At 34.9% G+C, this 27,674-nt stretch overlaps 1 protein-coding gene across 2 annotated transcripts in view; it reads left to right on the top strand.

The window, feature by feature from the left end:
- LOC111052105 (atrial natriuretic peptide-converting enzyme) overlaps nt 1-27,674 on the top strand; it is a 188,706-nt gene that overhangs the window by 85,354 nt on the left and 75,678 nt on the right. For both annotated transcript variants that reach the window (XM_039434317.1, XM_039434313.1), the window contains exon 2: nt 13,609-13,730. In XM_039434317.1, the coding sequence (XP_039290251.1) occupies nt 13,627-13,730 (104 nt within the window). In that variant the 5' untranslated portion in view covers nt 13,609-13,626. The remainder of the gene's footprint in view (nt 1-13,608; nt 13,731-27,674) is intronic.

The raw sequence follows: 27,674 nt of genomic DNA, 5'->3' as shown, positions 1-27,674 counted from the left end.
GAGTGCAGTACAAACCAGTGCCGTGCAGCTCAATAATGATTCTACGGAGAGAGACGAGGAACATTGAGATGTAGCCGTCAGCCAGGTCGAACAGCACCAGTTTAATGTAATTGTATATAATGTAGCGGGGTTGAAGGGTAAGAACTTTTTAGAATTATTTAATTTTTTAAGAGAGTATGAGTGTTTTGTTTTATTGGAAACTTTTATAGAAGAAGGAGAACAATTTATTTTCGATAGGTTTTTGCAGGGTTATGTTTTCTCATGGGAATTTGCGTTAAGAGAGTCTAAATTTGGTAGAGCTAAGAAAGGAATATTATTAGCTATTAGGGACAGGTGGGAGGGAAAAATAAGAATAGAGAATACGAATGGAAGAAACGTTCTATTTATGTTGGAAAAAAATTTGTACATAGTTCCAGTCTATCTGAGTGGAGGTCTGGAGAGTGAGTGGGAATTGGATTACTGTATGTTGTATGATTTTCTGTTCTCTTTCGATGATACCGAAAATATGATTATTGTGGGAGATTTAAATGGGCGAGTTGGAGAAGGGCAGAGCTTACCGACACAAGTCGCGTTCGATAACACAGGCATTGAGTACGAACGCCGGTCTAAAGATACCCTAATCAATAAAAAAGGAAGAAAATTAATAAATCTCTGTGAGGAATTTAATTTCGTTATTTTAAATGGTAGGGTCACGGGGGATGAGTCGGGGGAGTTCACATTTGTTAATAACAGAGGAGCGTCGGTTATCGATTTGTGTTGTGTCAGCTTAGATAGTTTGCATTTAATTGAATATTTTGAAGTGAAGGGCGCGAACTTCTCAGATCATTTTCCCATAAGTATATCTATCAAGTGTGAAAGTATAGCAGAAGTTGAAAAAAGCTGTTCAGTACCACTTGCCCCAAAACTTACCTGGAATAGTGCGAATGGAAATAGTTTTGTTGATAAATTAGCAGAGAGGTGTCGGAATGTTTCTCATTTACCAGAAGATATCGATGAGGCATGTACTTTACTGAAGGAACTGATATATGACACCACCAATTTCAAGAATGAGCCGAAATTAGTAAATAATAAGTTCAAGAAAAGTATTTGGTACGATCGAGAATGTGAAATGGCTAGGAACACAATGTTTGCTTTATTGAAATTATTTAGAAAAAATAGCTCTATCGTAGTTAAGAATGACTATTTAGCGGCTGTGAAAGACTACAAAGAAATATGTAAGAGGAAAAAAGATGTTTATTGGGAGGGAGTAAAAACAAAATTAAAATCAGTTAGAGATTCTAAACATTTTTGGGAACTGGTGCGTGAATTTAAAGGAAAAAACGAGGTGAGAAAAATAGATATAAAACCAGAGGAATGGGTATGTCATTTTAAAGAGCTATACACGCCTATTCGAGTATGTGGACCAACATCGTATGCAGAGCCCCATATTACGGATGAGTTATTGGACAAAGCCTTAGATATCAACGAAATCAGGTTATCACTAAAAAAGTTACGAAATGGAAAGGCTCCGGGGGAAGATAGAATTTGTGGTGAGTTTTACAAAAAAGCGCCTGTAATATACATACAATTGATGATAATTCTTTTCAATAGGATTTTTGATGTAGGCAAGGCTCCAGAATCATTCAAAAAATCAATAGTCTTCCCATTGCACAAAAAAGGAGATACGCGAGATCCGAAAAACTATAGGGCGATATCTTTCACCAACTCAATTTATAAGGTATTTGTAGGGTGTTTACTGAATAGACTAGAGCAGTGGGTAACGCAGAGAAAAATTATTAGAGAGAATCAAGCCGGTTTTAGAAAAGGGTATTCGTCAGTCGATAATATTTATGTTTTGTACAACTTGATAAGATATCATATGTTGGTAAGAAATAAAAAGGTTTACTGTTTCTTTGTGGACTTCAAGGCCGCGTTTGACTCTATTGATCGAGAAGCGTTGTTCTACAGATTATTGGAAATAGGTATTTCAAATAAGTTTGTCCGGGTGTTGAGAGCATTATATGAGAAAGTAACATCCGCTGTATGGTGCAAGAATGGTAATGGTCTTACAGAAAATATTGAGTTTGAGAGTGGCTTAAAACAGGGATGTTTAGTATCCCCGATTCTGTTTTCTATCTTTACTCACGATATTTGTGAATACATAGGAGGTGGGCTACGGATGGGAGATACTGAAATAAATGCACTCCTTTATGCTGACGACTTGGTGATATTCACTGATAGTATTCACAAAATGCAGAGAATGATAAATAAATTGAGAGATTATTGTTGCCGGTGGAACTTGATATTGAATAGAGATAAATCGAAGATAATCGTCTTTAGAAAGGGGGGTAGATTAAGCCGGAGTGAGAATTGGAGGTATGGAGAAGAACCGATAGAAGTAGTAAACGAGTACAAGTACCTTGGAGTCACTTTCACTTCTACGTTATCTTTGACTAGCCATTTTAAAGATAAAGTATCGATAGCAAAATACGGTATAAATAGTGTATGGAAGAAACTGATTACAAACAATGAAGTGCCGTTATCAACCAAAAGGCAGGTGTTTAGTTCGGTAAGCAAGGCGACGGTAACATATGCTGCCCAAGTATGGGGGTATCAGCAAAGAGAGGAATTGGAGCGACTGCATAGATTCTTTATTAAGAGACTGTTCTGTTTGCCGGTCAATACACCAAATTATATTTTGTATTTGGAGAGTGAAGAGAATAATATATGGTTGGATACATTAAAATTGAATTGTAGATACATAGCGAAAACGATAAGCCTATCAGAATCTAGATTTATAAGAAAAATAACAATATTGACATCCCGAAGTAAATGCGGTTGGGCTAAGGAATGGAGAATGTTGAGTAGACAATATAATGTGGATTGGATAGACCCTGTAACTCACCCTAATGAATGGCTAGGAAAATGTGAGATTATTATTAATCGAATACGCAACAAATTAATAGAAACTTGGTGGGATTGTGCCGCAAATTCGCAGTTTCATTCCATTTATTATAATCTTAGAATGTGTCATCCAGTAAGACCAGATTATATTAGCGACATACATAGTAGGCGTTTTATCAGTCAGATTTTCAAGGTGAGAGGGTCTCTATTACCTCTAAATTTTAGGGTGGGTAGAGATTATGAAAGTTATATTTGCTCACTGTGCAATAGTAGGGAAGTGGAAGACACCCATCACTTCATAGGTAGATGTAAAATCCTAGGTGAATTACGTGCCAAATGGTTTGGATGTTGGGTATTGAATGAGGTGGCAGTTCTCCAATACCTGAATGGTAAAGATTGGAGAATCCTGTTTGGGTATGTAAATGAGGCACTTAAGTATCGGGAATATTTAAATTTAAGATAATAATGTATAAATGCTCACTCAATCATTAATTTTATTAGCAAATTGTAAAGATATAAATGTAGCTGTTGTTCACTGGATAAATTAATTCATCTATTTCCACCAGAGGCCGAACCTTAAGCCCTGAGATATATACTGAGATCTATACATATTATTATATTTGAGATTTATGATTTATCAGTTGATTATATTTATTTTTATTGGAAGGAAGATATATATTGAGATTTTTAAAATCGACAAGCAGCAGCAAGTCGATATCTGAGCTGCATAGAATAAATGCATACGATTAATGATTTAAAAGCACATGGTAACGTTTTGTGCGAAAAAACTAGTGAGCTAATCTGTAATATTTTATTTTTGATATATTTGTTCTTATTCTTACTATTTTTTGCTTGTTGCCCTGTATATTTCTACATTTATTTGTTTGTTGATATTTTCCTGTGTAATATATGTATCAAATTTTTTGTGGTGTATCCTTTATTTATTTCCCCACTCCCATGCATGACCAATCTCATATTTATTTATCGAGTTACCAGTATTGAAGTATTAAGAAAATTACCATCCGACTTCATTCTTCACCGAATAAGTTGGTTTAGACAGCGATATTTAGCATTGATGATCGAATCTTTGGAAATAACACGTTCTAGAGATTTATATAAATTGTCCAAGAGCAGTGAATTGCGGGAGCTCCTGGGCGAGCCTATAACAGTTTTGTCTAATTTGTATTCTAAGAACCACAACCAGAGTTGTATAATTTTTTACTCATGCTCTACCAACTGCAGCCAAGCCAGGCAAACCGTTATTCATAGAAATAACGTCAGAATATGTATGTGACCGGATCTCAAAAACAGCTCCAACGATTCTCACGAAATTTGGAACATAGTTAGTTTATGATACAAACATTCGATTGCACTAGGTCTCATCCCTAGGAAAACTTGCTGAGAGGCATTAAAAGGATAATTCATCCTTGGAAAAAGAGCTGAAATTTTCGTCATTTTTGGATATAAAAATGAGTGAGTGCATCTGTGGAAAATAAAAATATCTCTATTTTTTAGATGACGCATAGAGACGCAAAGTAGCTTGCTCTTGAAAAACTCTAGGTAACCCCTTGATGTAACAGATGAATAACAGCGGGCCCAATATTGTCCATTGAGGCACACCATAATTCAAATGTCTAATGTTGGAGCGATATTGGTTTTTGTAGCGCAGCGTTTCAGTTTCATCTATATTATGTTCATTCTCTACGAATTGCTGTCTATCTTTCAAATAGGAGGAGAACCAAGTACGCTCCTTTCCGTTCACTCCCAGGGCGTTTAATGAGTCTATCAACATATTATGCCTCACACTGTCGAAAGCGCGGCTCATATCTAAGAACGTACCTATAGTTTTATCTCCCCTGTCTCATTGAAATTCACTCCGGCTGTTACCGTGGATTTCCCCGATCAGAAGCCATGCTGCTCCTTGTCTATTAAATTATTTTTTTCAGGTATTCCATCAATTGAATATACACTACCCGCTCAAATATCTTTGAGAAAACAGATCAAATCGATATTGGCCTAAAACATGCTGGATCCTTGACATTACCCTTTTTGAATATAGGAAATACCCGGGCTATCTTCAAAGTATTTGGAAAGTGTCCAGATATTAAGGATGAGTTTATCAAATGACTCAGGGGTTTGATAATTGCAGGTAAAACTGCCTTAACAACCGTGATTGGGATGTCGTCCGGCCCTGAGGAAAGTTTATTTTCGAATGACATTATTATTTTTATCAAGTCTGACTCAGAAATATAGTTGAATTTGAATTTAAGAGTGGAATCACAGTTTTGATGATTGGATGTGTTTATAGGTCTATCAGGAATATTCGGTCTTACAAATTTATCTACTGCTGTCATGAAAAAGTCATTAAAACAATATTACTAATGCTAGTAGGATCTTTCAGAAGATTTCCATTGTCTTCAACACATATATTTGAATAGTTATTCACTTTGATTCTACCAACTTCTGAATTTATAAGGTTCCAAGCTACTTTATTTTTATTTTTTGAAATAGAAACTTCATTGGCGAATAATCTTTGCCTACACCTCTCTATACTATGATTAAGATCACTATTCCTAAATTTAATCTCATTTCTCAAGTTTTCGCTTTTAGTATGTCTGTACATTTTTCAATCTCTAACAATTCACTCCTCTTCCTATCCACCTCCACGCTCGACCATTTTCTTTTATTTGGTTGTTTCTCATTGATATGAGATCGATATGATATGAAATTATTTTGGAAAATTTATATTGAAATGATACAAAAAAGTTGAGATAAAAACATCATATTTTAGCATCACTGGAGACTGGTTAACCTCCATCCAATCCAATCTTAGCAGATCCATGAAAAATATATTCAAGTTACCACTGTCAAATCTCCTGCACAATTTACGAATTGGTTTTTGGTGAATAGCACTCTTAATATGAATGATATAAAACAGATGAGCATGATATGAGAGTGATAATTCCAGAAACTCTCAAATTGTCGTTATTAATATTTGTTATAAAATTATCAATAGCGTGTTTCAGATGTAGCTGTGATTCTGGTTGCAAAATCTATTTTATAAGTCATGTTGTACATTTCAAGAACTTTGATGAATTTATTATACACATTATTTTTCTCTAAGACATTAGTATTAATATCACCAGCCAATACAACATTCTCGTATTTATTGCACGAAATTGCCAGCAAGATTTCAAGTTTTTCAAAAAATGGTTCTAAGAAACAGTGTTGAGGCGTTCGATACGAACATGCCAACACAAACGAGAACTTATTGATTTGTAAATTGAGATAAGCAACAATCAAACTCTTTCTCGCTAGTGATCGACTGTATTGCCGGCAAGATCACAGAGGTACAATTTGAATAGATTTCATTTTGAACCAGAATCATAACTCCACCCCCCACATTTTTCGATCTACAGAATTGAGAACTTATCTGATAATGAGGTACATTCAAGCGCGTTATTTCAGCCTCTGTTCTTTTTATGCTCAGAGATAGCTTATATCTCAGGCTTTAGCTCCTCCAAGGTAATTCTCAACAAGTCTAAGCGTGAGGGCAAGTGTAGCACATTCTGGTGTAAAATCGAGATTCTACCATTCGCCTTTTGAGACACATTAGTAGCTGGGAGTGAGTGAGAAGGTGTCAGATTGTCAAGAGGAACATTAATATCCATTGCTGAATTCAATATAGAAGTTATGTGTTTTTTAGAAGCTTCAGTATTATTTATCTCAAAACTTTCAGACCCTGTCAGACGGGAGGTATGCGGATAATTACAATCGGAGATGACTAACTGATTAAAATCTGAAATAGATGGGGCCCTCTCAGATGCGAGGCAGTTTAAACTGAAAAAGAGTTATGTAGTGGAATAGCAGAATATGCATTTGTATTTATGATATTACTTTGCACGCACTCGATAATACTATCACTGATCATTTGTTTGCCGAACTTATTGAGATGTAGACCATGAGTTGTATGAAATCTCCTCCCCAAATGACTCATATCAATAAACTTACAATTAGGAAACAGATTACAAATTTTCTTCATAGCAATATTAGTCTCTTTAATTAGTTTGTTGACAAGTCCGCCAAATCAAAGCGATGTGGAATCGAGATCACGACGACGTTGGTTCCATAGAGATCCACCAGACTCCTTCGTAAAGCAATCAGAACGTCCTTCGCCTCATTTCTACTGACGTCATTGGTACCCCCTTGAATCACCAACGCATCATTCCCGCCAAAGTCCGTCAATCCATCCGGCATGACATCACGAAACCTTGCCCCCGGCTTCACAAATGAAGTGAAATTCAAGATGCTTTTCAAGTCGATTAAAAACTAACCGATCTTTGTGACAATAATGAATCCGTAAAACTAACGCTGAATTGTTAGTCGGCGTTAATGTCCATATTTATCAGACGTACGTGCAACTGGCCATTAAACTTTTTTTAGCAAATGAACACAGCTGTTGGTTGGCCTTTATATGTGTAGTATTTTGTTTATAAAGTGAAGAGACACATAACCAATGATTATAAATTTTCAGTGTGTGTGTGTGTGTGTGTGTGTGTGTGTGTGTGTGTGTGTGTGTTGAAATTTGGAACTTAAGGTCCTTACAATATAAGGATCCAACACGAACAATTTTGATCAAATGCAATTCAAGATGGCGGCTAAAATGGAGAAAATGTAGTCAAAAACAGGGTTTTCGCGATTTTCTCGAAAACGGCTCCAACGATTAAATTTATACCTAAAATAGTGATTGATAAGCTCTATCAACTGCCACAAGTCCCATATCTGTAAAAATTTCAGGAGCTCCGCCCCATCTATGCAAAGTTTGATTTTAGATTCCCAATTATCAGGCTTCAGATAAAATTTAAACAAAAAATTCGAGTGGAAAAGATTGAGAATGAAAATCTCCACTATTAATGTTCAGTAACATTTTTACCTAAAATTGAAAATAAGCACGAAATTCGAGAAAATGTGATTATTCAATTGCAAACTGTTGGCAACTGTTGATTCTATTAAATGATTCACTATGAAGAGATAGCAGACAAGATTGTAGAGCATTAAATTATCTTCCATTTTATGTATAATTCGACTATTTCACGCATTCCCATACGACTGTTCCAGCAGTTTTAGTTTTGAGTATCAAATCGCCAGATTTGCAACAAGTGACTTTCCTGGAATGTCACACTATTCTGTCATCATAAATTGGCAGTGTGCTTCAGTATGAACAATCATATATATTGAGTATCTATTGGAACGTCAGCGGAACTAATTACAGGAAGTGTTTCTAAACTTCTTACCAAACAAAGACACTCAAAACTGAAACTGCTGCAAAAGTCGAATGGGAATGCGTGAAATAGTCGAATTATACATGAAATGAAAGATAATTTGATGCTCTACAATCTTATAATCAGCATATTCTTGTCTCATCAATTGTTGAAAAGTTATAGGACTTGGAAAAGCGAAAAAATATAAGAAAAACTGGTTTTTCGAAAATACATCACTTTAGAACATAAATATCTCGAAAAGTATCGGATTTATCGAAAATCCTTACTGATCAAAACTTGTAGGAAATTTATTAAGCTCCATTTTCATGTAGTTGATTATGTCAATAGAATACATTGCTCCCAAGATGTAAGCATGTAAGTAATAAGTGGAGGATGCAACTTTCAAACCACCCTCACCCCTTCAGCACATGATGTGGGGGTTGGGATTTTTTATATGCTCACCTCCAAACTAGTCTCAACAAAGCTGCAGAGTCGAAAATTGTGTTCCAAACATTCCCTCCAAATTCCATTGTCAACTGATCTATTGTTGCTGAATAGAAAATTTCACTCTCAACACTAGAACTCCTGCAACAGTCGTAGGGAAATGCGTAAAATAGTGAAAATATACCTCAAATTGTAGATAATTTGATGCTCTATCAGTCATAATCAACACGGATTTTTTCCATCAATCGTTCAAAATTTATAAGTCCGAAAAGATTAAAAAATTGGAGGCAAAAGTGTTTTTTCAAAAAATGTCTCACCTTCAAGAGCGGATATCTCAGAAACTATGAGAGATATGGAAGAAATGTAGAAGACAAAACTTGGTAAATTTGTAAGCTTCAATTCTGCATGGAATATAAATGTTCATAAGTTGCATAGTTTCCGAAATATATGCAAAAAGTGAAAAAAATGGTACTTTCAAACCACCCCCACCCCTTAAGCACAGGGGGTAGGGGTGAGTACTTTTGATATGTTAATCCTCTTACTATCTTTAAGAGAGCTGTGGAGTAGAAAATTGTGTTCCAAACTTCTCCCTTTATAATCTTTCGTTGACTGGACTACAAGTGAATACTTCATCATATAGTTGTGAATGTTGGGCTAAATTTTTACTCTAAAAAGTCCAAAATAGTAACTAGATGCTATTAGTGTAGAATAGTAAATGGTAAATTAACAAATATTGTAGAAAACATAGTATATCATTCTATAAACTAGAAATATATTATAATTTCCTCTTTCGTTATAAAATGTGTATGCTTTTGTACTCCAAAGCGTAGCTCGGTGCCCCAATATTGGTTGAGTTATTCTAGAAGTATGTTAGGCTTTTGTTTTGTAAATTTGTCAATATTCAGATAAATTTGTCAAATTCTCTATCTCCTTTCGTCACACACAAATTCAATTCAAATTTAAATTTATTTCCCCCAAAAAACTCAATCATTACAAAATTTGCAATAGTACTTTAACATTTGGTGGTGAGCCCCCCCCCCCCTACAAAATAAAGACAAACAAAAAATATCAGCAGTGAGAAAATTACCATTGGCAATTTTGTATTTCAATTTTGGTTATGGGGAGCTGGAAATGGAACTACTAATAGAGTAAGAGTGAAATATTGTATCTTGAACAGACGGCTTGTTCCATTCATGAATCGAATGTGCCATAGAAGGACAATAGCTCTTAATTGGGCTATGAATAGGCATAAATTGAATCTAGACCCTGTTGAATCTGTTCCTCATGATTCAAAAACCACCAAATTCAAGAGTTTAGAGTGTATTAGTTTCCAACTGTGCCGTGCTATGAATTTGGAATTTAGAATTTAGAAGCACACACAATACAACTTAATAAAAGGGATGCTTGATAAACATACTTAGTGCTAGAGAACGGGAATACAGAAATGACAAAAGAGACAACGAAATAGAGAGAATATATCAAGTATATTGTCGCCTTCAAAAGTTAAATACAACAGTAAATGAAACAAAAATTAAGTTGCATCATGAAAACCGAAAATGGAATTACTAAATTTAGAAAATAATCTCAGATACAGATGATCAGTAGTACACTATCTGCTTTACTTTGCCTTACTATATTGAAGTTCAAGATTGAATCATAAGAAGCTCTAAGGACTCTAATTTCAGAAACAAGAATTGAAAGTTACCCCAGATATCTCTCAGAAGTCAATCATAAATAACAATAAGTATTTAAAAGAAAGATCAACATAAAATTCAGAAAACTACTAGAACACTAAGAACACTCTTAGAAACTTTCAAAACACCATCAAAATATTATCAAATATTAATAATCCCCGATAATATCTATTATGTATCTTCATATTATGTTACTTTTATATTACTTTAGTTTATCAGAGATTGACAATGGTGTAATAACCGAAACCGGTCTTTCTAATTATCAATAAATCAGTGGTTTTTTGACAATTTCTTAGTCTTTTTCATTCAATCATATTATGAAAGCTGCAAAGACAAAAATAATATTCCTAAAGTATCACATCACAGAATTCTACATAGGAAGACTATTCAAAAAATATGTGACATCAAAACAAATTTAGAAAAAGGCTAGGATCCTTGAAACTTTAATCGATACTTTACAACTTTAAGACGAAAATATCATTTAAAAAAAATATTTATCAACAATGGACCTTTAAACATTTTATATACTAGTTCAACTCTAAGTAATTTAGTAGATTATCAAATATAAATTTGAAGTTATCTGAAATTTCCAGCTGTGTCCTTACAGAGAAAATATGGCCTCACATTTTAATGTAAAGATACAACCGAAAATCTACTATTCAAACAAAATAAAAAATTGTAATCTATTAATCCCCAAGTTCCAAATCCAAAAGTCACGATTTAACAATAAAGGATGAGTTTCATTCAGCACGTTTTAATTGATTTAATGGTTCACGTTTTACCCCTCTTTGAAAGTCTATAATCACTAAAACCCATTCTGCCACATCCGGAATTCATGGGACGTTTGTTTGATTTGGAAAAAGTTGTTACCTCGAAGCTGTTTCGTCAATTTGAATCTAAGCTCGGTGGTTGAGCCCTACACGTCCAGATGGGACAGGGACCGCAAACCCCAAGAAGGCTTGGCTTCCAGGACCGCCATCAGTCAAAGGCATCTCAGCGGCTTAAAGGCACACATTCAAGAGACATTCATGGACTCGTACATTCATCGCTGTTAGAACAAAAAAAAAAAACTTGGATAATACAAATTAACTTAACTTCAGTTATATCATAATATTTTAATATCATAACATTAATATCTTGATTTAATAAAATAGAATTTATAAGTAATCAGGGCCATGCCCTATTTACAAAGAGGTGAGTACATAGTATTCCATAATACTTAATTCACTAGTTGATTGAAAAACTTTACATAAAAAGGTCTTTCGAGTATTGTTCTTAGTTTGTTCAGTCTGTTTAAATTATATGATAGGTGTCTTCTTCCTAATCAAAATTACCGAAATACAATAATGAAATTACTAATAGAATTCATAATGATGTACTAAAAACATCAAGAAATTCAGTCATTAAAATTTAGGTTGATAGCTTCGTCTTCAGAAATAATATCTAACAAAAATATCTTAATTCCTTCTAATAGGTACTCTACATTTTTACAGAGCATACCGTTCATTTTCTCCCATCAATCATCAGTTTAAATTACAATAATTATCATCTCCCATTGCAAGAGCAACAAAAGGACCATTCTCAATTACTTTACTAATATTCATTTATTTATTTATTTATTTATTCATTTATTAGATAGAGCGAACAATACTATAGTCGGAAAAGAAAAAACAGGCTATTGCCCAAAACTTCTTCAATTTCCTGATTTTGTCACAAATCGTCCAAATAATATGTAGGTTATGTACACTTCAATTTCAACACCAAATCTTCAATCCAAACTATGAATCAGAATAAAACAAAGAATTTCAAATATTCACAAAAAAATAAATCACATAAATTTAATACTTTGATGGAAGCTTTCATCTATAATAATTTCCTTAATTATATTATAATCTATGGTGTTATTATAATTAACCTACGCTACCTACGCAACCTTTAGTAGTGGTTATATTGGATGTTAATATCCATCGTAAGGCGACAAATTTGATATCCTCTCTTCTTACATAATTAAAGCATTTATCAAGGCGGAAAAAACTAAAATATGCTATGGAACAGATGGTTCCATAGCCAAAATATACTACCAAGCCTAAAGCGGGCACAAAAGACATGATTAACACAAAATTCTGAGACTACATTTTGTACTGCTTTCAACAGAGGACAGACTCAAAGTGAAGCCACTGTATGCTTGCCAGCTGTGTGATCGGCCATACTAGATTCTCGACTATAGCAACCTAAACAAAGTTAAGTGTGATTGGCGGTTACTATTTTCTAGAAAATATTCATCAGATTCTCCGCCAATGGAAAGGAATGGTACAACTACAATTTAAGATACATTCTCCCACAAAGTCACAGCTATTTTCCACATTCCTGACCAAATAAGGCATGATTGATAAATCAATCGAAAACGAATTCCTTGCCTAATGTCATGAACCAGGCTGATGCTCCAGGAAAATCGTTGATTTTCCTAGTAGTGTGCCTTCTACGCACACACTTACAACGTCGACACTACACAATGCAGAAAAGCAAAGCAGTGAAATAAATTGTTATAACAGCCTGACTTCTCATGACAATTAGCATAATCCTCATCATTCACAATTGGAACAATGAATATTGTTACACAACATTCATTCATTTCTTATAATAGTCATCTCTTCTGTAATAATTTACCAGCTAGAGACTATGTATCTCTACTTCCCAACATGAAAATATTGATAAGAAATTTACTTGTCAAACCCAATTACATCCTGTTTCATCTTCTTCATATCTTGTCAGAGTCATGCATACTCACCATAATTTGTGAAAACGGAACATCAAAGAGATAAAGCTGTTAATATTTGAAACTTCTCGGTGTCAATTGTTCGGTTTTTAATAATATTTTTGTTTGTGAAACCGAATAAGATTAGTGTGTTATTGAAACTGTATGATGAAAACTGTGTTATTGAAACTAATATTTGAAACTTCTCGGTGTCAATTTTTTGGTTTTTAATAATATTTTTGTTTGTGAAACCAAATAAGATTAGTGTTTTATTACTCCAATATTTATTGGTTCACATAATTATTGGATTTATTACAAATAATATTATCTCATACGTGAGAAATACTTTCAAGAATGAGATATTATATCAACTGGAAATTGATTTCATAGATTAGACTAGAGTTTTGTAGAATAAAAAAGTAGTATGATTTTCTCGGCAACTGAATCACTAACTTTTTCACTGCCATTTCATCGGCTACGGTACCGACAATTTTATTGATTATGAATGTCAAGAATGTCCAGGTGGATTATTGGTTGGCTGCGATGAGTGAGTGTTGTTGTGTTGTTGCAGATGTGAGGAGCCGCCACAATGGCAGGCAGTGATGCCAGCACCCCAACTCGCCGGCATAGCAGTGTCACCAACACAAGCGCAAACGCAGACTACAGCTACACTGCTCACTGGATTCATCAAACGTATGCCAAACATCCTATACAAACATTCATAGCATCCTCATGAATAAAATCAATGCGCCCCATTCCACTAGAGCTGAAAGTCTAGAGTGAATCAGACCGACATCCCAAAGACAGATTCACTTAAACTGTCAGTAGTAGTTAATAGTTTATAATTATGTTGACAATTTATGTTGATGTTTTATAATGCTGACAATCGAAATCAATTGGGCCAACATTCTAAAGACAGATTCGCTTTGGACTGTCAGAATTCATTGTATAATATATAATCAATGCTTTCCGTTATGATACAAAGCTGACAGCTCAAAGTGAATCCGAATTCACAAACTTCACCAATCTCCTGAGATGCCCATCGGCCAAAATCCAAAAGCCATTCGACAAGCTATGTTCATATTGCAAGCTAAATTATGTCTCCTCGGCTGTAATCAGAAACAGAAATCAATTTTCAGCTACTGGGTTAACAGATATTCGATACTTTGGGATGACACACTAAATAGAACAACTTGAGATTTGTGTCATGTCTGATATTCAATACTTTGATATTTTACTCTGATGAGCGTTTCTGTGGTGGTCCTGTACCAAATAATAGAGCGATAGCATCCTTTATATTATTCAGGAAATAATTTATCGGCATCTTAGCTTCAATTAGCGTACACATCAAACAAAGATTATTCATTATTACAGTAGAGTAAGAGTTTCATGATTATCAAATTGATGGTTTGATTGGTTTTATTCGAAAATAAATTTTAGCCTCTCTGACTAGCCAAAACTCTTGTTCTCTTGTATATGAAGTGGTATACGAGAAAATCTTGAAAGTAGAAGAGGAGGATGAGTGGAGCTTGAGAAGCTCTATTTGACCACTTGATGGGCAATACATTATCTATAATCTATAAAAAAAGTTCTACATTTCAACTTGTAAATGACTCAAGTTAGGGTCGAAACTAGTTGTTGAACTATTTTAATTTTGTTTTAAATAAAGGGAACTACAAGATTTTTATTAATTTGTTAAAAACTAGCCCACGTGAGTGAAGTGTTTCTATAAACTATGATATAATGAAGGAAATAATTTGCTTATGCACATATAGTACGGGATAAGAAAATCACGATTGACGCATAATCACGTTGGAACTACTGGACTGATTAACTTGAAAATTTGCAAATAGATTCTCCATTTACCAAGGATAGTTCTAGGCTTATTTTGAAGTCTTCAAAATTTCAATTGCAATTCTTCTGATATTGTCTTGTATTATTCTACTCGAAACGTTTTTAGTTGTAGCTTTCAAAGTTCGTAAATGGTTATCAAAAAAATATGACTTGCATCCTAGAATCCTTTTTGAATAGGTTTGGAATAGAGAGACGTGTGCAAACAAACCACGTGTTGCAAGCCTAATTTGTCCAATCGATAAATTAAGTTTTCTGAAAGAGCAAATTGTCGTCAGTGACATTTGCAAGCTCGTTGGTAAGCTGAATACAGTATTGGAAAACATTACTTACAATTGATTAAGAGTTTATCTAACGATCCTTCCTCAGATTGTGTGAAAAATTGAAAAGGTTTGCAATAATAGACGTAGTGTGAAGATAGAATTTAGATTATTTCTATCGTGGGTGTATTTCCACATATGTGTTATGCTAGTTTTATTGGATTGAAATAATGAAATTATCAGTATCGAGCCCACGAGAAGGTCAAGCTAACTGTAGAAGCAACTAGCTAATAGAAGACTGAAAGCTACAAAGTCGAGCACAAAGTACTTGTCATGCAGCGTTCCGATCCGACTCATGTCCTATTCTTCTGATTTATGTGGTGGTGGAACAGGTCAATGACGGACTGGTGAGGCTTGCAGCATTCAACTCCGTTATCTATTCCGCTATCATGCAGTAGTCCGCCTGTATAATAAGAGTAGGATTGGAAGGCTACATGACAAGGGTGTCCTCTGGTTTAACCTGGCTAACCTGACCGGCAAGATTTGATAACCTATTAATGATAATTGGATTCGAGTAACTAATAATTTTCATATTGTTCCGTGTTGATTTGGATAATAGACATTCTTGAAGGTTAACGTCATTGTCATCCCCCTTCAAGGATTAAGCCCAAAAGTCATTTTACTCTCATCTCTTCCTAGGCCTGCCAATACTCTGCGCTTTTCTTCTGGTTTGAAAACCATGACTGCCCTGAGATTCTCCCAATCTCCATCCTCTAAGCCTGGTGACAAATGATTTTGTCGGAGAAGGCTTAGTTGATGAAATTGTGCTAGACCCTGAGGTCTGCGGATTTTTATCTGATCAATAATGTGATCCTAATTCTAGTGGTTTGAGGGTCTTGGAATTAAAAACATAGATATGCGGTTGACTGACTGCTCTTTTAATAATGAGAATAATATAGAGAATATTACAAAATACATTTTTACATGGATAATCTAATAAGCAATCTGTCTTTAAGAGACCGAATACACATGTCTTTAAGAGACCAAATACAATCTGTCTTCAAGAGACCAAATTTACGGGGCACATCTGATATTGTAGTGGGGGTATCAAGTACTTATCTAAGATCTGTCGTCCTCGAGTCCGGTGTCCAAAGGGTGATGGATGAGGATGAAGGGTGATGGCCTCCAGGCTAGTGGCGTCAGATCGAAGATCGTCTTTCAGCCCCGCACGGCAAGGTCAGATGTCCGATATCACCGGCCATCTCGGTCGGCGAATTCGTAAGCCCTCGTTCGACAGCAAGGCATATTTACAGCACGATCCTCGAATGAGTATTCAAGAATACACACACACAAAAAAAAAACCTGCAACACAAGTAGTAGAGGGAAGATGACAGTGCGAGGCTACTTTTTTGCTCGAAATCCTTTCCCCCCCTCTCGCCACTCTCCCATCCCCTGTTCTAAAAATAAATTTTCCCTTCCCCTTGCCCAGTGATGACAAGGGAAGCTCTCTGTTCTAAAAATAGATTTACCCTTCCCCTGCTCCAGTGGCGATGAGGGGGATGAAGAGAGAGAAATTCTCTCTCTCTCTTTCTCTACATCTATTGCTATACTGACAGATTAAAGTGAATTGAGAAATTCCCTCTCTCTCTACATCTATACTGACAGATTAAAGTGAATTGAGAAATTCCCTATCACTCTACATCTATACTGACAGATTAAAGTGAATTGAGAAATTCCCTATCTCTCTCTCTCTCTTTCTCTCTCTCTCTCTCTCCTCTCTCTCTCTCTCTCTCTCTCTACATCTATTGCTATACTGACAGATTAAAGTGAATCCTTATCTCTACAATAATCTAAGTTCTATAATATCCATATTATGCTTGGTTTCCAACTGACAGTCAAGAGTTCAATCAAACTGTTTATGAATGTGTAAAAAATTGAGCTCTTTTACTGTACAAACATCCCAGTTGTAATAATCTATTGCTATACTGTCATATTAAAGTGAATTGAGAAATTCCCTATCACTCTACATCTAATGCTATACTGACAGATTAAAGTGAATCCATATCTCTACAGAGAGGTCAATGATCTAAGTTCTTTTACATTTTTTATCTGCAATATCGTACAAGCATTTCCAAAGTTCATCGGAATTTTTAACAACAGATAATGGCGAATCATTTATACAATCATAATGTAGATGTCCGCTGTCTAGTATATCGAGTAATTCGAATATCTCAGATAAAATTGGAAAGTGCACATTTTCTGTTTTTGTTAACATTAAATCAGCATCTTGACATCCTGTTGAAAATTTAATATTCTTCGCAATTGAATCAAATTTGTTAAATGAAATTCCCATCAAAAGACGAGTTGATTTTTTGAATTTTGAAAAACCATAACACTGCATGTTAACGCTCTCCCAGATGTTTGACATGTTTCTCTGTTCTATAAATTGACAACGTGCACATGCTGTACTTATTAGGAACAACAGTTGCTTGAAGGGGCTCGTGTCTCACTTGTATAGAAAGATCACACCACACACGTTGCTGTTGTCAGGTCTAGCTCTGACCGGCTACTAAACTAAAAAGTGAGTGGGATATTGGAATGAAAAATCATTTGAACACAGAAAAAGTTTATTTACACATTTCACCACAACTATTCATAATTTAATCTTCAATTTTAATTAACTTATCTATACACAAATTATGAGGACGATAATAACATAGATAGTCTCTTATGTCATTTAAATTAACCATGCTTAGAAAAATGTCTTTTAATTATTTCACCAAACTATAATTTTCACGAGTTGATTTCCTAATTGCACTTTCACACTCATCATACCAATCAATACAGTTTTTTAACCTCAATTCCAACTCGTTGTCAGCAGCCAACCACTTTCTCGGATCCATGATAAGCGAATGAACAAAACTAAGTGTAGGCTGGGACTATTATAGAGTAATTAAGTGGTCTTTCTTCATTAATTGCAGACAGACAACATGTACGTGCTTTATGCAGTCTCAATGCATGCATGCAATAAACGCACTGAATCTCTTTTCCATTGTAGAAGAATCCATAACAAGCAAAGTTTCTTTTCTGCAAATTTGTGTACATCGCAGTCATTTTCATACTTTGCATTCGATTGTTTTCACACATGAAATTATTTTTTTGATACATATTTTTAAACAACAAAGAATTATAATGTTGAGCACTGAACAAAGCACACCGTCCATCTGGTCTATTTTTATGAATGTTACACACACCATAACACCATGAACTAGTGAAAAAGCTGAAATCGGGTTTTGCAAAATCCTCTGGTATACATTGAACATTAGTATGTAATCTTCTTAAAAACTTTGCTTTCTCAGTTCCTTTTGTGAAAATTTTTTCATAACCTACAAGGTAATTACGTATTAATGAGTCAGTGTATTCTAAATCTCCATCCTCCCATTTTATTTTATGATAGTGACGTTCTAACCATGTTACATCGTTATACAATTTTGCACTCAATTCTGTCTTTGCAAATGGTGATTTGAAATGGAATACAATATAATTATTAAACTGATCAATTATGGCAAGTTCTTTCACAATAATTTGATTACAATCTTGTTTAAACCAGTGAAGATCAACTTTAGCAATTTTCGTACTTGCTTGCTTGTCCACTTCTTTCTCTTCAGCGGGCTCGTCGAATCCTCCGTCTTTCTCCCTCTCCTCCTCTTCCCATTTCTGCTCCTCCTCCACCTCCTGTGGCTTCTGGATCGGTGTGCTGCACCTTGGTTCATAATAGAAACTATCAGAATCAAGATCGCACTGGATACCAATAGACTGAGTTTGCGCTTTGTCCAAAATATCAGAACACAAAGAATAGGACATTTTAGATGTTACCTGTTCAAAGGTGAAACTGATAATGAACCAAATTTGTCAGAGAGCACACCTTATATAATATTGTACGCAGTACGCTCTATCAATAAAATTACTGAACTTCTTTCACCATGCTCATTAGAGGTGTGTACTCCATCACACGATTGCTAATTAAAACACAATAGGCGGAAGTATTTGCAGGTACTGCACTATTAAATTCCATTTCAATACGAACATCTGTCGATGATTTCAAATGACTTGCTTGGTGTGAACAGTCCACAACAACCAGCAGTGTTGAATCACAAAACGTTTTAAAGTCAATTTCTGTTCCGAGTTCACTATTGATTGAATGATTATAATACGAGGGCGTGAAATCCAAAAACATCCGGTATAATAGTTCCTTTTTACCTAGCAGATTTTCATATGGATAATACTCACTGTTCAAATATACTTTAACATTGTAAATACCACAGCTATCGAAATTAGATATTGATTTTTTAATTTTATTCTTACGATCGGTTTGAAATGCAATTATAACGTATTTTGGACTATCAAAAATCGATGTGGTGTGGACTGCCCAAGAATGGTTAAGTGAATTTTGCAAATTTGGTAATTCACAAATTTCCCAATGCCAGAAACCTAATTTCAATGGAGTGTCAGCATCGAGCAGTCTCAAAAATTTCAGTCTTACGTGATCTTCTGAAGTTATGTCGGGCATTCTCCATTGCAGTTTTGTAATTTTCACACTAACGCTTGTTCCAGTTGCGGACTCAACACAATTTAGGTCTGTTGGTGACCTTAATAAGACGAGTTCCTGTTTCAAATTTAAAATTATTCTTTGAAAATCTTCAAAAAACGGGAGGATTAATTCCAGCGGTACACAGAAAGTGAATTTATTATCTGTTAGCTCATATCCTGCTCTGTCAAAACCAGCCAAGTGATATGTGATCTTATCGAGCGTATTCTTCACTAGTATAGCTTTAATTGTGGATGTTAATCCAATCAATCTTGATTTAGAAATTTGCTGACCTGCTAATTCATATCGTATTTCATCAAAAAGGTTGCCGATTACGTTACTGCTTAATTTATAGTCTGCCGCAACTGGTGGATCAGCCGGCTCTGTTCCTGGTTTTGTACAGTTAACTGTTCCCTCAATAAATATAAATGATTTGCAAGGTAAAGAATAGACATCTAAAGAATAAATGACAATACGTGCCTCGTCAGAGTTTTTTATTTCCTGTCCCGAATAAACTGTATGAGTGTGAAATTGGAATTTGGTTATATCATTATAAAGCTGAAGGTCTGTCTCCACGTCCAGAATTTCACTAATTGCAGCTCCTCCTCCTAACATTCCACCAATCAACTATAAAACCTAACTTTTCTTATATTCTCGCACTTTTAGCCGACAAAGCACGTTTGTTTTTAGGTGTTGACGCTCTCACGTTCGTCTCTCTAATGACATTGTGTGTACACGTCTTATTTGAACGTGGATTGAAAACAAGATAACCCATTACGTTTACTTTGGTTTTTCACGTATGTGCAACCTAATTGTAATTGTATCTCCACGGAAATCAATAAACGATCCGTTCTGGTCTGTTACCTTCACATTAATAGTTTGAATTCGATGCGTATTCAAAGGTACATAAATAATCGGTGATGGTACTTCGTTTATTAAATAGCTGCTAGGAACCTTTGGCAAAAATTCGTAGATTATATGTTTTTGTTTTCCGTCAGAGAAACTACCACATGCTAAATTACACTCGAGTACAATACTACCAATGCTTACCAATGCTATGTTAACCAAATGCTGAGAATAATGCCATTTATTTGGTTGCAAAACAACATTATCAAAACCAAGTATCTTACCAATCAAATCAGTACGTGTTAAATCAATAGCTTTATCAGAATGAATTTCAATCTTCGTAGGATTTGCGTTTGCACGTATAATAAGTTTATTCTTCTTCTTCTCATCAATATTCAATTTATTCTTTAAAGATTTTATAATATCCTCAACTTCATATGCACCCATATCCAGCTCAATTAATCTATCACCATATTTGAAGCTGGAATTTGTTCCTTTGTTAACATTTGCAATACTATTGTAACTACAGAAATTAATCAATCCAATTTCCCATTCACAATTTTTATCCAATTCTATAATTTCTTGTAAATGTTTGTAGAGGTTACTTGTGTTAGATCTTAATGTAATAACAACCATCTTGTAATATGTGTGTTCACCACAAACACTTAATTACAACTGATTTGCAAGAAACAATAATGTAAGATGACCACAAAAATCACTATTTAATGGTTGCATGTGCTCTACATTATAAAATATATTTACTCCAATTTCTTTTCTCCAATTCGTATGGTGGTTGTAGATTTCCAATTGGATCAAAATACCAAACATTAGAACCGACTTTTTTATATGCAACCCAATGTGTGCCATCCTCCCTTTCCCTCGCTAAATTCACAATGGCATTCTCGTTTTTTAGATTTTTTTTGGGTAATGCATCTAGCATATACAGGGTGTCCCAGATAAGGTGTAAACCCCGGCTACCATAGATTCTACATGCAATTTGCAACAAAAAATCGATTTTTCGATATTTTTCAAGTAGGCGTACTTCCAGTCATTAAATCGTCAATATCTCAAGAACCATTGGTCTTGAGTGAATTTTAAGGACATCGTAGAAAAGAGGACAAAATTTCATATTGATTTGAGGTATAAAACATGCCAAAGTCGATTATTGAGTAGTATTTTTTAGCGGTCAAAGTTGAAAAAGAGTGATTTTTGAAGTTTTTTTGAAAACTTCAGACACATTTTTCTCGATTTTTTTCCAGGATACGAAATAATTTTTATAGCGCAAAAACTTCCTTTTTCGATAATCTTCCGAATGAGACCAAATCCAGGTGTCTAGCTCAAATCCTCAAATCAGAATTTCAGTTTAAATTCGATTTTTTAAACAAAAACGAGACTTATCTTGTTTGAGTGTGAATAATTATCTACAATTTGATAGCTGTGTGAGGGAAGCGTCTTCTGTAAAGTCTCTCCGCCTCTTTTGAGTTGTATTCACATTTTGCATATACCAATAGCATGTCTGTATACTCAATTGTGGAGAATTTCATGTTGACAACGATAATAAACACGGACACTTGATAACTTATTGAACTTGAGTAAAAAAAAGACTTAGGCCTATCATACTAATAAACTAAAAAAAAACTCAAACAAACTACACTCGAAAACAATACTCTAACTAAAATATAAACTTGGGAACAGAAAACAACAAAACTGAAATAGTGAATTGGAAAAACCAAACACTCATGAAAAAACTAGACTTAATAACTCAGGAACACAAACGAATGAACTGGGAAAACTTGACTATTGACTGGAAAGACATCATTATCGACCGACTGGAAGCACGTTACTTTTCATACAATGACTGCGAGAATTATTGTCTCTATTGTTGGGTGAGCATTAGAAAAACTTTATTCAATCAGAGCAGCTGATTGATTTTTTCTTCTCACTCAATTGAATCTCAATGGTATGAATTCAAAACAATGAAAAGATGTCTTTTGGGTGCACTTCTTGAAAATTTTCATTTTTTAACACTCTAGTTTTGAAGTTATCCTGGAAAATGTATACTCATTCGATAGTTTATAAAATGGCAAAGTTTTTTCTTTATTGGGAAAATATTGTTACTGTGAAAAAAAAAATAATGAAAAAACTGTTTGAAAAGTTTAGATTTTAACTCGACTTTGAACTTTTTTCAACTTGTATCTCAATAACAATTGCAGATACGTACTTCTAACCAGTTTCATTGAATTTCTCAGCCGAATTTCCTATAGAAAAAGTATTTTTACGCCCTCAATCACTCGACACACAGCTATCAAATTGTAGACAATTATTCACACTCAAACAAGATAAGTCTCGTTTTTGTTTAAAAAATTGAATTTAAACTGAAATTCTGATTCGAGGATTTGAGCTAGACACCTGTATTTGGTCTCATTCGAAAGATAATCAAAAAAGGAAGTTTTTGCGCTATAAAAAATATTTCATACCCTGGAAAAAAAATCGAGAAAAATGTGTCTGAAGTTTTCAAAAAAACTTCAAAAATCACTCTTTTTCAACTTTGACTGCTAAAAAATACTACTCAATAATCGACTTTGGCATGTTTTATACCTCAAATCAATGAAAAATCCTGTGAAATTTTGTCCTCTTTTCTACGATGTCCTTAAAATTCACTTAAGACCAATGGTTCTTGAGATATTGACGATTTAATGACTGGAAGTACGCCTACTTGAAAAATATCGAAAAATCTATATATCTCAAAAATGAAGGTCGATGGGAAAAAATTTTACAAAACATTTTTGGTTGCAAATTGCATGTAAAATCTATGGTAGCCGGGGTTTACACCTTATCTGGGACACCCTGTATATACCTCTTAGCCGAATCTGAAATAATTTTGACCAATCAATCAAATCATAATTACTCAATTCTCCTTCAATATTCATGTCTTCTTCTTCTTCTTCCTACTCTTCTTTGTTGTTCTACGTTTCTTAACTTGTTTTTGGGGGAATAAACTCACTCCATATGATGATGGTGGTGGTAAAGAGGGTGGGATTAAAACTCTCCCCCCACTAGTTATTTGAGGAAAAGGCTTCAAAAAATACCCTTTTACTGCAATATGCTTTTTCAACTGAGCTATAGCTTTGCGTCTAATATCATTACTATAACTTCTCCTCTCATTCTTCCTCTTCTTCTTCTTTCTCAAGGACCCACCAAACGCTGCTTTAGCTTTTATGATGTTTGTAACAAGATAGCTAAGTGCTTTCTCGGCAAGGGGTGTTTGTGGATTTTTGAATATGTCCCACGCTGCGTTCGCTAGAGCCCTGTCAGCTACCACTCGAGTTTTATTATCGCTATTTTGTGTATATGCTATATCATATACCTTACAGGCTCTATCTAATGAATTTATACCTTGATCACCTCTCTTTAACCTTTCATTAACCTTTGTGCCAGGGCCACACCACTAGTATCCGGGAATGTCAATTTCATCTTGATGATTGTCAATTAGCTTATTTAGAATAGTTGATGTGACATTACCTGCCAAACCTGACACACCCTTAAAAACTTTTGCCGCTGAACTCAAGATTCCTCTACCTCGTTTCCTCAAACTTTGCTTTCTCCTACATACCATTTTCTTACCTTTCAACTCAATGGTTGAACATTAACTGAGGTTAATTAATTAATTAATCATTACACCAACTTAATCAAAAGAAAATTGAATTGGTTTAATTTTCAATCGAGTTGGAAATGAATTCACGCCATGTATCAGATTGCTATGTGCTTATAACATTGCTCGAATGATAAGAGTATTATTTCAAATAACAAATCTGAAAAGGTGAATGCAATTTGAAAGGGGGAAATGATGTCATCGCGCCCACTCATATCTGTAGGAACACGTGCCAAAACAGATGTGGGAGGGAGCGATGCATCAACTCACCAAACCCGCTTGGCTGTATGTGTGTGTGTGTCTGTGTGTGTGTAGTAGCAAAGGCATTTGCCTCTGAGCATGCTCGCAACAAACTATAAAAGGGGAGCTCAGCTTCACTACTTATCATTCACAACAGAGTGTAAGCAGGTGAAAGGTGAACCATTCTTCTGTGTTTCTACTATTCATTGTGAACTTATCAACAACAACAGGTAAGAATTGAAAACAATTTTTTTATCAAATATGTACACAATTTATTCACTACTAATACTACTTTCACACATACATCTATACAATTCGTAACACATAAGTCGACGAATTGTATAGATATAAAAATTGTTAATGCTTAACAATTTTTATATCGGTCCAATTCCCCGACTTATGTGATACTATCATTACAAAATTTTTACAACTTTTATTAAATTGTTCTTTTTTTTCCGTGGTAATGCAGGAAGCAAATCGTTGTGGTAAATATACCTCACACACAGATTTGCTTGCTGCATTGCTAATTTTTAAAATAACTCGTCGTCCATGTATATTCGTATGCTCCCTCGCGCTGATAAAGGGGTAGGGAGCATCCTCCTTCAACTCTCTCAGTGGCACCCAGGGTTTGGCTACAGGCTGATTGATGAGTTGGACAAAGTCCAACTCATCCTCCTCCATCCCCCGCACCTTCTTCATCAGTGGGGCAAGTGACAAGGCGTGCTCCATTCCAGCTCGTTTCTGTTGAAAAATATTTGATTAGTGTCTTATTTGTTTCAGATTATCATCAAATCAGATTCGTCAAATCATACTAGAGAACTTGATCAATAGATTCACTACACAATCTCAAAGTGAGTAATAATTCATACATGAGCAATTACTTTAAAAAATAATATCTCATAATTCCATCTCTAATCAGTTCAAATAATATTTCCTTGCTATCAAATAATTTATGCATGATCGATTACTTTGAACAATAATATCTCGTAATTCAATTTCTAATCAGTTCAATTAATATTTCCTTGCTATCAAATAATTGATGCATGATCAATTACTTTAAACAATAATATCTCGTAATTCAATTTCTAATCAGTTCAAATAATATTTCCTTGCTATCAAATAATTTATGCATGATTGATTACTTTGAACACTAATATCTCGTAATTCAATTTCTAATCAGTTCAAATAATATTTCCTTGCTATCAAATAATTTATGCATGATCGATTACTTTAAACACTAATATCTCATAATTCCATCTCTAATCAGTTCAAATAATATTTCCTTGCTAACAAATAATAATAATCAAAGGCTTGTATGTGTACAGATTTTTTCCACGATCGATTGTTAAAAAAAAAATCTGTACACATACAAGATAATAATATTTGTTGAAACTAACCTTTGTTTGTGAGTAGATTGTTTCCTCGTCCTCTTCCCCACTAACCTCTGACTCCTCAAACACCAACCTCCTCTTCCCCTGCTTCTGCTTGATCTTGTTGGATAGAGTAGTTAGCACCGCTCGCCGCGGTGCCCAGGTAGCAGGTGGATCCATGCGTTGAAGCGGACTGTCTCCCAGCACGATCTCGCCTGGCGACGGTGGTTCCACAGTGAGCGGAGAAGGAGCGGGTGCAGTAGCGGACGACTTGGCAGCGAGGGCAGCTTTCTGTTGCCAGTAGTTGAGGATACGCTGATGGGCTGGTGGGCTATCTGGGAGGATGAATGATGATGATGATGATGGAGAACTCATCTCATACGATAGTGGAGTACACTCAAATCTGACTCTGATGTAAATGACAATTTTCCTCTCATTACTTCTGTTTATATACCATGCGTATCTCTCTCTGTTCCAGACTCGTGCAAGTGAGGGCGAGGCATGGTACAAGGCGAAAAAAATTCAAATTTCTCCCCTAGGCACGGAGCAACACGTGCTCCCACATTGTTATCAACATCATTCAGATTTGTAAGTATTCTCTCCTATCATAAAAAACTGTTACAATCACTCAAACATTCTATATTTTCGAATAGCATCCTCGTGCAAGCCACACGTGTTAGAAGATGAAAAAAAAAATTCTCCTCTAGAACTCAGCATGGGGCAGTGTCTGCTGAGTGACAGCCACACCTGCTAGAAGGTGAAAAAAAAAATTCTCCTCTACGTCTCAGCATGGGGCTCACTCAAACATTCTATATTTTTGAATACCATCCCGCCTCTCGTGATGCTTATTGATTTCTAATATTATCAGTTATTGAATATTTCATTGTTTTCACAGCATTTTCTCACCTCACAACTTGGGTTCCGAGCTCATAACCAGTTGAGCTCTCATCGAGGCAACATACCTGAGAGGTTAACGGCCAATCCGAAAAGGAAGCATAGCTGCTATCTATACCTGCATCTATAGCCGAGGAGATACCTGTCACTCACGCAGCATCAACCAACACATGTAAGTACATTTTTACTTTGATTTTATCCTCTGAGGAGAGTCGGAGGAGAGGAAAATTGTCATCGGAGGACAATTTTTGTCCTTGGAGGGGAGGATTTTTGTCCTCGGAGGACAAAAAACCTTCTACAGCATACTGCATGCATGCGATTTTAGCTCATCTTTACGATGTGGTTTATCTGGATGATCTTCTCCTTCCCCTTCTTTCTCGCACTCTTCATATAAACAAAACGGTAAATGTATTACTTTTTCAAATGGATTTTCGATAAATTATTTACAATAGACACATTGCAGATAGTGATTTTTATGTAAGAAATAACCATTTCTTGCAAAATAGTCTGCTTTATCAGATAATGATTTACAATAGTCACAATGTAGATGACGATGATGATTTTCAATATACTCTCCTCAAACAGATGAATCTTCTACACAATTAAAAGTTAAATATCTTTCTTCATATTGGCGTAGAATATTATTATCGAAATTCTCCTCTTCAATTGTTATATTATCTTTCCTTCTTTGCTGGTATGTCACTTTCTTCCCATTTTCCCAAATGAATTGAACAAAATACATAGCGCACAATGTCTGGCACACATGCGAATAGAAATCCCTCTTTCGCCATGTTCTCCGCCGACAAATGCTGAGAAGATTTTGTCCATCTTTTATCAAAAGTTAATAATCTTAATCTTTCATGCAACATTATGTGATCTTGAGATATCATTTTCACACAGCCTTCTTCTACCAATGCCAATTCACAACTGATTTAA

This window comes from Nilaparvata lugens, chromosome 1 (genome assembly GCF_014356525.2).
Source record: "Nilaparvata lugens isolate BPH chromosome 1, ASM1435652v1, whole genome shotgun sequence".
NCBI lineage: Eukaryota > Metazoa > Arthropoda > Insecta > Hemiptera > Delphacidae > Nilaparvata > Nilaparvata lugens.
This window is presented reverse-complemented; position numbering and strand designations above follow the sequence as displayed.